Raw genomic sequence first — 16,495 nt, forward strand, 5'->3', positions numbered from 1 at the left:
TTTTCTTCCTTCTTCCACTTTACCCTTACTTTTCCTCAGTTATCTGCCACCCCCAGCCTGCCCACCAGTAGTCAAAATACAGATTTGTCATTTGTCTAGACCACTTGATCATATCAAGATTCCTCATAATTTCTTCTCTTTATCTTGTAAATCAGTTGGGTTTTTTTTAGAGCTGCTTATGTGTTTTCCATTTACTAGTTTCATCCTAAAGAAGAGCTGTTTAATTTTAAAGAAAAACCTTTCTTTAGCAGTCTTGGAAAAATGTAAAAGTTCTGCGGGGGTATTCACCAAATATTAATCTTTTTCCACCCATTTAAAAAGGTCAACTAGAGAGAAATGGGTGCTAAATTCTGTCCTGTGTTTTGAAAACACATTTACCCTTCAGGGTAATACCCTTCAGGTAAATGTGGTATTAAGCGTACAAGAGCTAGATGGTATAAAAAGAGACTTGCATTTGTAAAGTAGGTGAAAGAAACTCGTAATCTATAGATGCTGAACTGATAGGATTAATCAAATTTTATTCCATTCTTGCTGGAGAAAATAATTATTGCAGCATGCAGGTCTCTCTGATGAAGCAAATATTTCATAGTATAAACTGTAAAGTTAAGTCCGTTCAGTTTGTTAGCTTGGAAAAAAACTTATTTTTTAATATCCATTGTTATTTTGGCATATTATTCATCTCTGCAATTCTCTGCTATGTCATTGTAATAAACATTTTTGCCATATTACTGCAGTTTTCTCCATTAAAAGAAAAGCTGGTTATCTGTAGTGAGTAAAAGTATGAATATTTACTTGATTTTACTTTTTTTTTTCTTTTTACAGAAGCTGCAAAGAATCAATCCTCCTTACTGTTGTTCAACCTTACCCTGTAAGTATCATTGGTGTTTTCTGAATTAGTTTCCTAGCAACATAGCAGCTTTTTTTTTCTGCCTATACTCTGTCTGTGTCTCTGCCTTATCTGTGCAATAAAAAGAAAGAAGTGAGATAAGGGCTGTGTCTCTTAAAGGTGATGTTTAAGACTGCATTACTGCATCCTGCACTCAAAGACTGCATTAATAAGTTAAATAATAACAGTATCTTTAAACTTGTACTGGGAAGGTAGGTAGAGGAGGATGCTGAATTCTGCTTCAGTTTCTGATCTGTTGCTGCTCCTGGGTTTTTCTTGATTCTGCCTCGGTCCCACAGAGTTACGCTGCCGTATCAAACCAGCTGCACCTTATGGAAGGGAGGGCTCTGTCTGCATCTCCAGCGCAGGGTGTGCGGAGGAGAAGGGAGAGAAAAGACAGACAGGTGATTGCGTGAGGCTGGCTTGAAGGGATGGGGAGAAACTGCAGCCTACCTCGGAGCTGGCTGATGTGACGTGCCTTTGCACCTCACTCAGCGGTTTGTGGGAATGGGTTCGTGACCTGTCAGCGCAAACCCATCTCCCATGAAAGAGGAGAGACGTCAAGTCAGGGGAGGAAGCACATCTCTGTCTTCCCAGACATCCGTGCACAGCCATCCGTACCTTGCAGGCTGCTGAGGGGTCTCAGCCATGCATCAGAAGAGATTTCAGATTCAACAGGTCCATTCAGCTCCCTGTTGGCTAGCCTGATACACAACAGTTTTGATTAAGAAAGGATAATTACATCCTTCTCACCTAAGAATAAGAGATAAGATGGATTTGACACAAAGATGTGAAAACAAGTTTATCTGATGAAGCTGCCAAAATATACACCTTGGAAATGCAACTTGGCCAGTGCTGTGTGGCTTCATACTACTTGTTAACCTTTCTGGCTAGTTTAGAGGTGGCCATGTAGTCGTGCTGGTCCTGTAGCCTTTCTAGAAGCCAGTCTGCACAGCAACGAAATCCTGGGGGAAAAGCACGCGTTCCTCAGCAAAACCAGGCAGGGGCAGCTGCAGTGCAGTAGGACCGCTGGCAGGAGGGTGAGCTGGGATCTGGTCAACATCAGCCACCTTACATGAAAATGCAGGCATGGTATGACTAAGTAAAGAAACCTAACCGCCTTTAAAGCTTGCTGGGTTACAGCCAGTGGTTTTGATCACAGGGAATATATGTAATGTGGAGGCAAAGAAATCCTCACGGACTTGCCTTTTTTATGAAGGTTGCCTTATTTCATCCATTGACAGGCTTCATTCTTTTCTTTAAATGTCAGGTGAAGAAAGGGCATGTGCTTTAGTGCAGGTACGCGTAGCCCTTAAAAGCGGACAGTAAAGCGTGGTACTAGGTGTCTGTGGAGTGTTGTGGCCTGTTAGCACTGTGCTGCTGGTATGAGAGCAAGCCTGTAGGTACCGAAGGTAAGGGAAGCTGAAACCCAAATAAACTCTGCACTCTATGTTCAATGGGAGACCTTGCAGCACAGGTAGGGTCCTCCTCCAGCCTTTGACCTGGAGAAGAAGGAAAGTCATGACCTGGTATCTTCCCAGCTCTTTGGGTCCAAGACCTGTTTGAGGCCACACAAGGCAGAATCTGCTCCTCTCATTACAGAGCACCAAAAGCTAATCAATAACTGAACTACCTTTAGATATCACTGAGCTCGGAATGGTTCTTAAACACTTTGCTGTCCTGTCAGCCATTTGGGCTGATGTGCCCATCTTAGACGTGCATTTGTGTGTTGCCCCACTCTGGCATGCCTGCCAGATTGCCCCAGCTCTACCTGAGCAGACAAAGCACACATGTTTTTGGGGGTGATGGATGTTTTATTTCACGTAGGCATGAAGGTTGTCTCCCCAAGAATGTCCACAGAGCAGTCAGAATATGCGATTGATGTATGCGTATTGGTGCTAGCTTTAATTGACCCATTTTTATCCCAAAGTCAGGATGCTTCAGTGGCATGAGCTTAGTTGGAAGAGCCTCTACTGGAGGACTGTTGCACCCTGCAGATCTCCTCTGGTTTGTACACTCTTACTGTACCTCCCTACCTGTCCAGACCAGGGTCTTGTTGATTCATAGCATCCTTCCAGTATCACTTTCAAGCCCAAGTTTTCCTGCAGTGGAAATGAAGGTGTGTGTAGGGATGGGGAGCAGTTGGGATGCTGCCAGGGTGTGCAGCCAAGCTTGAGCCCTGAAGCAGTACAAGGTCCCTCCGTTTTTGCAAACCCTGGGCTGTGAAGTCTGCTGGGGACTCCTGAATGGCCTTGAACATCTGGCCTGTGCTGGCCCTCACACTGCAGCAATGTTACTGTCAGTAGTGCCTGAGCCTGGTAGGTGCCATCCCTCTCAGCTCTGCCGTCCAGGATGTTGCTGCACTCCGACTGTGTACCTGTCCTGGTCTTCTGTGCGGGGGATCCTCTGCAAATACATTTTGTCTTACAGTTTGGAAACAATATTTGTGTCTTCAAAAATTACGATGCACATGTGTTTTCCTCTTTTCTTTAATTTTGCCTCCTCTATTTTTCCTTTTACTATTTTGCCAATAAAACTGGAAAGATGAAGTAGAAACCAGACAAAGGAAAAGTAAGAGCTTTTAAATAAGGACTGAACTTCTTCCCCATTCTTGGCAGAAATACATCTTTACAAACATTTCATCAATCTCTCTTCTTGACGGTGAACCTTTTTCTTTCTATCGTTGCATGAAAAAAATCTGCCAAGATGGATTACAAGAGTGCTGTTTCTTAATTGTTTTTATTTGCGCTATTTACAGTGTGTTTTGTTTTCATGTTTTCAAGTAACCGTCCTTTATGACTCCAGGTGAAAGTAGATGTAATCTAGATTTATAGTACTCTGTAGTTCACCTAGTACTTTTTGAAAGCTTTTGCGGATCATTTCTGCTTAAGTGCATTCAGTTTTGTTTAATGCTTAAACTCATTAAAATTTCATTATAATTATGAACAAACCAAAGCATTAGGCGATCTTTTTCTTTCCATCAATCTACAAATCTCTGCTAGGTTCATATCACCACTGCTTATAAGGAGGTCACTGAACAGCTAAAGCAGTTGAAGCGGTTCAAAGTTTTGATTTCTGGAAGTATGGCATTTGATTATAATTTCTGACCATTTTATTCTGTAAATGGACCATCATTCTGATTGTTGCCTTATTAAGTTTTAAGCATTACTCAAATCAAATAACTTGCCTGTTTTGATATCTGTTCAGTTTTTATGTGTAGAGATCATTTGATAAGTTGCTTTCATGATTAATCTCTTAAGCTCCTTGGATATAGTCCAGGCCCAACTGAGATCCATGGCAATTTTGCTGTGCGTAAGTTCTGCAACGGGAAAAGGATAAGATCTTTTTCTGTTTTCAAAGAGATGATTCTTGTTTTAACAGTCATATGTCTGAGACACGTTTGCAGAAAAACTACAATAAATAACACTTATTTATGGATCATAATGATTGTGGCAACAATCTTATTGAGCCTCTCACAGTATTTTTCATGCTGCTTTGCCTTCTGGAGTCATCTAACAGCAGCAACTACCATATCTAGGGTTGTGGTTGAAAAGAAGGATATAAAAAAGAAACAGATTTGTCACAAAGACTTCAAAATCTAAAGTGAAAAGACTACCATGGTGTAGTTTTAGAAATCATTTGGAAGTCAGTCATGTGAGCGTTTTGAACAAGATGATTTTTGACTGCTTGAAGTTGTGAAATTGGTGTAGGAACGAAGGGGTTTTTTCTTTGAACATGTACATTTTATACAGTCATCCTGAGGACCTTTTCCACTGCATAACTTCCACATGAGCTTTTTGGTATGGTCAGTTCCATACATAGCTTTAATCCTACACAGGAGAGGATCACAGTGTGGTTAATGACAAACTGGCCATCACTGCGTTGCCTCCTGGAAGTGCTGGCTGGTCCATGGCCACTGTCCAACCACTCTTCGTTGTTTGAAGCAGCCTCCTCTCGTGTCAGCCCTGTGCTCTGCAGCCTTTCTTCTTCCATCTGTGTGTGGTGCAAATCCCAGTGAGCACTGCTGCTCCTGACCTTTCTTGCTGGAGGCCTCCGCTTAAGGCTATATGGATTTTTCTGGAGTGTAGTTACATGGTCTTTTCAGCAGTGAAGACTGAGAAAATTCAGCGTGAACTTCCATTTGAATTGTTTCAGCAAAGTGGAAAAGAGCTCCTCCACCCTTCACCCTGTCCATCATTTTCTCCTTGTAGTTCTTCCTCCCCACCCCAGTTGCCATTAGGTCTCTTTTGCTTCTTCATTAGCCCTTTCTCCCATCTCAGGTGCATTATCATTCATATAGTCCTTCATTTGTTCATTTTAGCCTGGGTTTGTATGGGTTGAAGGTTTCTTTCCTTCCCAGAGGTCCTCATCCTTGCAGAGTTGTAGGGCTGGAAGTAGTACAGCATGGCTGACTTTTTCTGTACTTTTCTGCGTTTGATTAAGAGCAGTCACCTGTGTATGAGAGGTAATCATGAATGTAAAGGAGTAATCCACGAATGTAAAGATCTGGACCTTGGAGAGGCAGAATCCAAAAGGGGATTTTATAGAGGACATCCACATTTAATAAACGCAGAGCTAGATGGCCCAGGCTCATCTAGTCATGAGATGAGCTGCAATGTCTGCACGTTCCACAAAGTCTGAAGCTGACCTGTGGTTTCACTGATGGGTTTGGGGACAATCACAGTAAACTAGGCTGTCGTTTACTGTAGATGGAACGGATTGGATTTTCTCAATGCCTACATTAAAGTAAGGTTTGGCTGTTCCCCACCTTACAGGTACATGTTATATATGTATGAGATGAATGATAAGATTGTGATTACCATCTGCAAATAGTAAAATATAAATAATGCAAATAGTAAAATATAATTGTCTATGATAGATCACCAACTTTTAAGAGAGAACCCAAATCTGACCACTGCTTCAGCAATTAAATTTGTGCCAAGAGTTTAATAAAGAAATACTCCTGATGATGATCTGTCAGTGCCCTGTGGTTACCACAAATTACTGCATGGTAAAACTTCTCCATGTTATTTCTTCTGTGTCCCTACCTGCTCTTCTGCAATACTCTTGTGAGCCTGTGTAGTTGTTTCAGCCTCGCTTACATCTATGAATGGCAGTATTTAGTTTGCCTTTGGGCATTATGTACTGTTCCACTTAATAAATTTAATTCTTCCTCTTATTCACGTTTTATTTGCTTGCTAAATTTTGTCTCATATAATTGCCTTTAGGGATGGACCAAAAAGTCAACACATTTTTGTGGTCATGCAGTTTTTCCTTATTTCCTAACAAACATAGTATTTCATATTAAACTAATGAGTAACAAGTAACAAGCTTAAAATTGATCACATGTATACAATCTGTGGCTCTTAAAACTATGGTATTTCTGTCTGATTTTGACACTTATTGTGACAGAGCAGGTTTTCTTTTCACCTTGTGACTGTCCCATATTGCTGTCTTGTTTCATTTCTGTATGGTAGCTCGGTACTACACTACACTCTTCTAAATGCTAAATCCTTCTTTTTCTTGAGCATAAGTAGAGGTTTTGTTGTTGCAGCACCTCTACCACCAAGAGCACTCAAAGGTTGCTTTTGCAGCAAATAAACACTGTTTCCCTTGGAATCACCCCTGAATTATAGTTTACCTGCAAAAGTGGACAAAGTGCTAGACATTCTTATTTTGATCAAAAACCAGTTTCCCTCAAAATGTAGGATATTGTTTCTAAGATCTATCCAAAATGACCTGCTATAATGCTGCTGACAAAAATAGGATCTAATTTTGAAAAGTCCAGAAAATGAGAAAAATAACATTTTCCAGAAAGCCTCTTTTGTTATAGCACTCTCTCATGTTTTGACCCTGCTGATGGGATGCCCATTGATTGCATTCCCTAGTAAGTAGGGTTCAAAGGAGGGTCTCAGTCTTCACTATCGTTTCCTCCAAACAAATCTTTATGCAATGCTTCATTTCTCTTGTTAGCAGTTCCTCCAGGTAGTGTTGAAATGACCAGCTGAATTTTTACTGAATTCTGTGTAAACAAGTAAAAATTATTTAAAATCCTGATAAATTTTAGCTTTTAACAGGAAACAGTGCTTAGGTCACACAGCGTGAAGTTTGTGGGTTTTTGAAGTATTTTGACTCCTTGTTAAATATGTCCCCTCATCTTGCAAAATTCACACTAATTAAGCTGTTTTTGTCTGTGACAATGCAAATACTTTACTTGCAGTGATAAATGTTCTGCATTAGTGTAAACACCTCCTACTTAAGGTCATTAACTGAGGATAATGGCTTCCATTTGACTAAAAGATGGAATATGAGAAACAAATGAACCTGGCACTCTGAGAATCATTACTTGATAACATTCTTTGCCTACAAACCTGAAGACATTAGAAAGGAATAGAGCAGCACATCATCTTGCTGATGCTTTGTTAGACAAACAAGTTTCGACAATCAAAGCCAACTGTTTTCCTAGGTATTTGCCACACTCTTTTGAAACAATTCCTTTCTCAAAAAGAAAATGTCAAGTGCCAAGTTGACGCAGAGGTAGAAACAATGAGGTTGTGCAATTAAATGCAAAAGCTGTGCTATTACTCAAACCTTTAAACAGCAGAGAACGTTCCCCCAAATACCTGGCACAGCTGTTCTAGTTTTTCTTAAATCCCTGGTTTATAGTTTGAAGCTTTTTAGAAAGCAATCTGCTTCCAGGTTCACCCGGAGAGTCTGACAAAGAGCCAGAAACCTGACCACGTTGCCACAGGAGAATTGGGAAAAGAGGGAAGCCCCACGTTTTATGGCAGACCATGGTGTGCTCCCCTGGCTGTGCAATATATACATTAAACCCCACGTCCCGGAGGGGTTCTTGGGAACTCGCATGCGTTCAGATCTTTCAGTTGTGTTGGACTCACCTGTCACATTTTTGCAAGAACATAATTTAAGTGCTTATGCTCCCCACAAGTGACTTTTGAGGTTGTAGAGAGGAAAAGAGAGGTTGTAGGGAGGAAAAGAGAGGTTATAGAGAGCAACAGAGCCACATAGTGGTTTGCCAGATTTGCTGTATGGGAATAACCTTGCCAGAATCTGGAAGAAAATTTGGCAGTCTGCCTGTAAAGAGAAGCCAGACTGGTGACTCATCTGCAAACAACTGTAAAAAGCCTCTCCCAGTGAGAAGAGTCAGTGAAAGCCACTCTTTTCCCCTTGCCCTCGCAAGGGAGAGCCAGTAGCCTACTCCTATAGAAGTGCTGCTCGTGGCAGTGGGAATCAACAGGTTGCAGTCCATTACTTGGATGCCATAGAAACTGTCCCCCTTAGAAAGGGACTCCGTGGAGAGGAGGGAAATTAGAAAAGGCATGTGTAAAATTATGATATTAATCATGGTATTATTGTATACTGTGTCTTTCTAGGAATTCGTCTCTAGAGTGCAATATGTAGGCGTGCTTCTTCAGTGTTTCCATGTTGTCCATTCTTGCTGAAGAAGTGTTTTGGGTCCCCTGCCCTGAGCCATAAACTTTTTTTTTTAACTTTTTTTCTTTCTTTCTTTTCGGTGGTTGTTTCAAATCTTCTGGGGGACCTTCTGCATTTTTCAGCACTGGCTTTGGAAGCTGAGCTTGCTTTGATCATGGGGTTGAATTTTCTGTCATTTACTGTTACTGATTAAAAAGATGTATGGTCATAGCTGCTAGAGAGAGAAAAGGTAAGAAAGAATGAACTGTAAAAGTGAAAAGCATTCATTTTTATTTCTTGGTTCTATTTTGTGCACCAGGAATTATCGGATGGCTCTGATATTTCCTGGGAGAATGTGACATCTTTCATTCCTTATTCACTGGTTGATACTGAGCCTATGGTAATAGTTACCACGTTTTCGATGTGATAAAAAGTCAGTGGCATACAGAAATGAGCTAGAGACTTCCTGCTAGTTACTAGAAACAAGGCTTCTGCATCACAAGAAAATAACTTCTTAAGCAGTTTCAGCAGAGATCAGAGACGACAAAAGCACATGGGCTTGGACTACTCCATCACTCCTACAGATTTTTAGTTGAGTCAAAATTTGAGTGATGGTGACAGGAGTTCCTGTGTTTACAAGGACTGCTGTCATGCTGCATTGATAATGGGAAATTATTCCAGGATCATCATCACCGTTAACTGCACTTACTTCTCACAGGCAAACCAATATGAGTTAGTCTTTTCAGTACCCAAAACTAGTAAGGTCCCTTCTCAGGAGTTAGAATAAGATTCTGAAAATCTTAATTCACTTTTTACTGAAACAGATGGACCAAAACCTGGCCCGAAGGAGCCTGGTGATTTTCAGCCAAGCCAGAGTTTCCTCCGTTGCCCATTGTCATGGTTATGGAGTTAGGCAATGACAGAAACCCTGTGTTTGTAACTGACCCGAGAATGAAACTACCTTCCTTCTGCTGCTGAAAATGGAAATCCCAGTGACTGTGAATATTTAGTTTGTTACAAAAAATGGGTTGTTAGTCAAACTTCTCAAATGGAGAGACACTTTTTTTTCCAAGGGCTGAACACTTGATCACAGGTGAATCCATTGAATAATGTAGTAGGTAAAAGTCAGTTAGGTTCCAGAAGAAAATTAGGAATGTTTCTAGACTTCTAATCCATGAAGTCCCACAAAGTGTCTGATCTATTGAAGGCAAGTCTTGCCCAGGGTGTGTGTCAGGGATGCGTTCAGGGGAAGCCCACTGGCTGCCTTTTGGTGGTTCTGACCTGTGTTTGTGAGATGCCATTGCACTTGGAGAGCTCTCAGATGCTTTTTTATCAAAAGTTGTGTGTATATCTGTATCTAGTGAATCACAGATTATGCAAAAATTTTCAAATTCAGTGTTTGAAGGAAGGTCGCTGGTCAGTGTCCATTCATGCAAACGAGTTTGGTTGACAGCAGTCATTGTGGAAGCTCTACGAGGAATTTGTATGTACACTGAGAGCCCTTCCCATCACCCCAGTCTGAGAGTGGGATAACTTTCAGTATGTGTGGTATGCACCAGTGATTCCTTATATATATGTACATATGTATTATCTCAGGAAGCATTATGGTTTGACTCTATTTCCATTCTTCAGTGATATGCAAAGTGTTGCTGTATACATGGAGTTCCCGGTGTGTGACAAACGGGAAATAACTGAAAAAGGAAAGATAGGTTTTAACTGGAAATTATGTGATATATCTTGTCATCATTTTTCCTTCCAGTCTCCTAAATCAGCTTTTATTAGTGCTGCAAAAAAGGCAAGATTGAAGTCCAATCCTGTCAAAGTGCGCTTCTCAGAAGAAGTAATTATCAATGGCCAGGTGTCGGTGAGTATTCAACTATTTAACCTCAGGAAGGACTGGGCATTTCATCCAAAGGTACGCCTCAAGGCTGGAAAGTCAGGGAATTATATGGTAGGAACAATGGTGATAGGCTTGCAAAGGGAAGGGTTTTTCTGTTCCTGAACTTTTTGAAAGATGTTTTTAAAGTCCATTGGGCCCATGATATTGTGAAAAATTTGTCCCTTCTCAAAGTAAAATCAAAATGCTAGTGAATGCATTTTATGGTGATAAGACATGCATGCCTGTCTTTGTAGTCTTGATAATGCTTGCTTGGGTTTTTTTCAGAGCAATTTTGTAGCAGGAAAACTCATAAATTCAAGAGAAGTAGCATGTAGGAAAACAGATTAACATTACCTTACAGACCTCTTTAAAATTTGTTTTATCTACTTGAACTTGTTGTTTCCAGCCCTCGGGCAAAGTCTGCCTCCCTTTGAGAGGCACTGAGCTCCTCCTTAAACATGAACCCTGCCTCGTTTTCATAATTTGCCAGAACGTCGTTCCACACTGATGTCTTTATCCAACTCTCTTCCAAACATAAATTGATGCTGCATTTTTTCAAAAGCAATTTCTGCTGTTTAAAAAACAACAAAGCTTTGTTTCCGTTCCTTTTTCCTGTTTATCTCACTATCCTTGTTATGAAGGGTCACAATTAAGTAGCAATATTATATGTTACTCTTCTTAAATTATGACAGATATTAGCATTTAATATCCAGCTATAAAGAGAATGTAAAACATCTTGACTGTAATTCTTACTAATGAATCTGCAGTTCCCGTTTTGTAGATTGAAGACACTAAATAGCTCACTATAATCAGAGAAATAATAATTTATTTTTCTATTTTATTGAAAATGTTTCAACTTTAGAGGTAGCATTTATGGTCAGAGAGATAGTATTTAAGGAAAAAAAAACTTCCAAGCCAGATGTAAAATATATGTGAACAGTTATATTTTTCCAGGAAAGACAGTATCTATAGAGTGCAGCTGTAATGAGCATGGCTAGACACTTGCAGGGCATTGCTAATTCTGCTTTCAATTTCAGCCAACAGACTCCTTTTCAGTCGTTACCTTTCCATCCGAATGATGTCCTTCTTTATAGAACAGCATTTAGATTTCCCTTGTTACATGTTGTAATCTGATTCACTAATTTGCTTGGCAGGAAACAGTTAAGGACAATTCACTTCTTTTCATGCCAAATGTTCTGAAGGTGTATCTTGAAAATGGACAAACCAAATCTTTCCGTTTTGACTGCAGCACTTCAATAAAGGTAGGCTAGGTATACCTTGGTATGCAGCGCCAAGAATGCCAGTTAACTCTTTTTAAGACCTTCAGTAATTATAATTTACTTGGAATGCTTTAAGAACAAAATGCTAGTGTGTTCAGTTGGGGCTGGTCTCAGTTCAAAAATAATGATATCTTGGTCCATTTTTTTGCTGCTAAAAACATACTGTACTGTCAATGAAGAAGAAGTAGAAGTGATCATTTTAATGTGCCTGCAGTACAATTAAAATTGCGTGGTCTTATTGTTTTGATATGCTGCCAAATACTAGTGTGATTTGTCAGCAAAAGTCAGGAGCTAAGAAGATTAAGATGCTGGTTGCTAATTGAATATCATCTGGCTTGTCATCCAGTGAACTTGGGATGGGATATTGTAGGCTTATGCTGGTGATAAATTGCTTGTCTCAGTGTAATGCCCTCTATGCTTTCCATAACACATTTCACATAACAGAAATAAAGAGTTGAAGCCCCAGCACACAACTGAGGCTGCTAGGAAGTGTCTGTGACACTGTTTCACGTAGTTTCCTAAACCAGAGGCATCGTCAGTGCCCGTGAGTGCCTTGGAGTAGCGTAGTAAGCAGCACGACTACCGCTATTGGGCATGCTGTTAGTGTCTCAAGCATTTTTGCTTGGGTGAGCTAGTTTTAACACAGATTGGTTACCAAGTCTAGTTCACTGCATGGTAGTGTGTATGCTTGGGAGAATGAAACCAGAGAGATGCATGGATGGGTATGACCAGGGAAGGCTGGGTATGCAATTTTCAGCTTCACTGCCAGCTTTTGCTGGTTTAAAGAGATTGTTAAGCTATGCATATTTGAAGAAAGGCTTCTTTTGTGCTTACTGTGATTCAGCAGTATGCTCAATAAGTTAGAACAGCAAGGAGAGTGATTTACTAAGGTAAACAAGAGAAAATTCACTCTAGTCTAAAGGCAAAACAGATACTGAAGTTACACTTAAAAATGGGCTGCAATATCTGTTTATAGTTCATATATATACCTTAGGAATAAGTTGAATGCAGGTAATGGATACAAGCCTCCACTCTACACCCGTGGGATACTGAATTCCTTCAGCCCATTGGAGAATTTTGTTGGGTGAAGAAATAGGAGACATGCTTCGTATAGATAGTGAGGTCTCTCCACCCATCTAAGGCCCACGAGCCTACTTTCCAATATTTTCTTTCATGAGCCTAAAAACAACCAACCTGTTTGAGGATATTTTGCCTCTGGAGACCAGTCTTTGGCCATCACATTAATTTTCAGTAGTTCTGTCATAGGTGTATCATGTACAGTAAGACCATATATCTAATCTGAAGTCATTTGCAAAGATACCCACGTGGGCTCAGCAACCTAGCTGTGGTGATGTTGTAAGCCTGCTTTGACCTTAGACATTCTGACTATTTGTGGGAATAATTTCCTTTGCATCTAATTCAGGCAGTTATATATTCTGTAGCCTGCACAGCTATATATTGCATATTCTTGCATGTATGTATGTGTATATGCATCATTGTGGATGGGTGGGTGTGCTGCTTCTTAAACTGAGGTGAAGTAGACGTGCCCCAGTTGAGTCAAGGCAAATGCAGGTTTATTCTGCCTCCAGCAGTCCAGTAACTCACCACTTACCAACGAGGGTGCAACCAGGGCCTTACCTGTAGCCCTCGCTTTCCTTATTGCTGGGGAGTAGCATCTGGGCTGACTCTAAGTTATCAGATGAGAGGATAGGGTAGCAAAAAATTTGGGTCAGTAATTCAGTGCCTATGTGCCTTAGCACCATATTTCAAAAGATCCAAGACAGCTAGCGGAAAACAGTGCCATTATTACCCCCTCTTAAAAACTTACATTTAATATTATGTCTCTTCATGTTACTGTTATGCCCTTTGTCTTTGAGCATAGTTTAGGAGTATAAATAAAAGTAGATTTAATGTGTAAGCAATAAATTCCCCATTAGTCAGAATAGTATAATATTAACCTCCACTATTTAGAGTGGTTGCTTGCAATCCATTAATACTTTAATGTCTTATATTCTTTACATTGTACAGAGTTGTCCCCATCCTTCTACATACATTTTTCATCCTTCCACCAATTTGGTGTTGATTTTCCATAAACACACTGTAATTGATCAATTAATCTTCCTAAATTATGTTAAAACACTCAGATTACAATTCATCGTGGTCTCCTTAATAAGTCCTATCCATCTGGATACTTATGTATATCTAAAAATCTTTTGGATGCATAGAAATGTTTTAATCTTTTCATCAACATAATGTGAAACTATTTTTACATGATGAGTTATTATATATTTCTTTTTCCTACTACGTTCACTAAAGCCAAACATACCTTGCCAGATGATATTAATACTCTGCATATATTTACAAAGTGTTATATGAAAGTAAAGTAGGGATTGGTTGAATGGTTTTGTGAGGAAGTTTGTTTCGCTGTTATTTTAGAAACGATCTCAAATTAATTACCCTTAAACATAATCCAATGTGAAAAAAACTAATTAAAAGTCTCTAAAAATGGGGTTTATGCTATAAATTAACATGGTCCCTGAATTTCGAGCTACTGTTCTGCACAGGTATCATCATCGCTGACTTTTCTGTCAGCATTTAAAACTCAAGAAATGGACTTCAAAAAAAATCCTTTGCCATAAGAACAAATAAAGGCCATTCATTTAATTTTTTTGTTGAACATATAAATTTGGTTTATACTGCCTGGTGGCCCTGCCCCAACAGTAGGTGAAGAGAACAGCAGCAAGACTGTCTCTCCTTTGCTGATGGAGAAGTTTTATTTCCAGGGAGACAGAGAGATAGGATTTAAGGGCCACACAAGCATAATTTGCATGTTAAACTGCACAGAAAGTTGTCCATTCACAGCAATCCCATGTATATATTTTTCATGTGCATGTCTGATACCATCTCAGGGACGTTCAAATATAAAGGCAATGATTTTTCACTGGGTGAACATCTGTGATGTCCTGTGTACCTGTGCAGAACAGGCATGAAACACGACCATTCTCCCATTTAACATCTGGGCTTCCACCCTGTCCTGGGTACATGCAGGGTGCGTGGCAGTGAAGATCTGGATCCCAAGCACTTCATGGATTTAAGCACATTTTATAAATCCTCTGTTAACTAGGATGTCATCTTAACACTCCAAGAAAAGCTTTCCATCAAGTGTATTGAACACTTTTCTCTGATGCTGGAGCAGAGGGTTGAAGGATCTGGAACGAAACTCCTTTTGCTACATGAACAGGAGACTCTAACTCAGGTTTGTGTAATGATACGGGAAAACAGATACTAATGAGACAGGTTAATCAGTAAATTATCTGTCTTTTTCCTTACTCAAGTGAGTTAACCGCAAGATTTATAGTTTGATACAGTCTATCAAATAGCAGTGGTATTTAGATGTGGTTTTAAGAATCAGGTTCTCACAGAAAACCGTTATTTTTCTATTATATAGGCATTGTATTTCATGGCTTCATTGGGCCATCACAAAGTATTAAAAAGTTTATTAAAGATCAAACTGAAAGCTAGAAAATACTTATCAAGCCTTTTCCTATCATACGTGGCCCAGCTAGTAAACATTCTCGACAGCTGGAAAACCCACGGTAACAATTCTGAGAACCACAGTCTGCCTAAATTCCTACAAAAACCTTAATTTAATCTTTGGTTCCTGTCTGATTATACAGATCTGTAGCTGGGTGACAGGGAGTAATACTCTTTCTGATGAAGCCAAGTCTGGCTTGTTTATACAGCGATACATTATGTCACTTCAGTGATGATGAACTGTGACCCTAAAAACGCTGATGTGACTTCCTACCTTAGATCGGGGAGGTGTGACTACAGGTAAAGTTACTTCACAGTTCCCAGCGGAGGACCCTGATTTTAGCTGCTTATCATTTTGCCAAACTGTTTAGCCTGACATTTTCCATGATATTTCTGTGTTTTGGGAGAACATTAGTATCTTTTAAATTTCACCTAAATTTGCAAAGAAAAGAGAAATGGATTCTTAGATGAGATGGGGAAAAATATTTAATTTAAATGCCAGAATTCCCTTGATCATGTAACTACAGTCTGTATAATTTTATGAAGGAGCTTAGTTTACCAGCTAACAATCTTTCTAGCATTTTCTAACCTTTAAGCCCTTGACTTTGCCATGCTAACATTCTTTTCTTGTGGGTATAAGCTACCCAGTGATTGCAGGGTATCCAGAAGTACTCAATACTGGCTCTGCTGGCCTAGCTGTCTGTCTTTGAAGTAATTGGTAAAATTCTCATTGAAATCAGAAGGATTAGAATAGACCAACACAGTCAGCTTTTGAAAATCCCATCGGGAGCTTTTATTTATACATACAGAGTATGCCTAGATACTTAGGACTGAGGTCAGAGACAATGTCAGAGAAACATACTTTTTGAAAACTTAAAGGGCAAGAGAGAGAATTCATTGGAGATTTTGAGAAGTATAGTATTATCAATTAAAGACGTTGATTATAAAGTACACTAACTCTCTAACTGTATTAGCCTAATTAAATAAACTACATAAACTGCATTAATTCTGAGGGTGTCTTCTTTGAAGTTCCTGTAAAAATCAGCAATACTTTAATTTGCCATTATAGTGTTGCTGCGGACCATGACTTACAATGGTGTTATTGGATTGTTACCCTTTCATCCAATTATTCATTAGCTATGAGGTGGTCCCCCGTGAATATACCCAGATTACAGTGTTACATGCTTAATAAAGTTTTGCTGACGAACACGCAAAGTGGTCTTTTTCATTTTTTAATATATTGGGAAAGATTTGTCTTGGTCAGAAGTCATGGGGTACATCTCTTAATCCAGAACAACCCAGGAAAAAGACCTAATTTCTTGCAAATTGCCTGACAGATTAAAACAAGGGAGAAAAAGTGAGAATAATAGCTGCCAAGCTGTGCTTCACCTGTGTTCTCAGTCAGTCTAAGAAACAAACTGTGACCTCTCCCCCAAAACCTTCTAGCCCTTCTCGTTTATGACTCTTTTGGTCCTGATGACG

General features: G+C 39.7%; 1 protein-coding gene across 1 annotated transcript in view; it reads left to right on the top strand.

Annotated features, from left to right (window-relative positions):
• Window positions 1-822: 822 nt before the first annotated feature.
• The window catches only part of FRMPD4 (FERM and PDZ domain containing 4), a gene marked incomplete at its 5' end in the record, with an annotated part of 30,774 nt that continues 15,101 nt past the window's right edge, over window positions 823-16,495 (top strand). Inside the window, 4 exon segments of the mRNA XM_009710342.1 lie at window positions 823-868; window positions 10,080-10,184; window positions 11,354-11,461; window positions 14,604-14,735. Coding sequence (XP_009708644.1) covers window positions 823-868; window positions 10,080-10,184; window positions 11,354-11,461; window positions 14,604-14,735 — 391 coding nt within the window.

Source organism: Cariama cristata, unplaced genomic scaffold (genome assembly GCF_000690535.1).
Source record: "Cariama cristata isolate BGI_N322 unplaced genomic scaffold, ASM69053v1 scaffold13581, whole genome shotgun sequence".
Classification (NCBI taxonomy): Eukaryota; Metazoa; Chordata; class Aves; order Cariamiformes; family Cariamidae; genus Cariama; species Cariama cristata.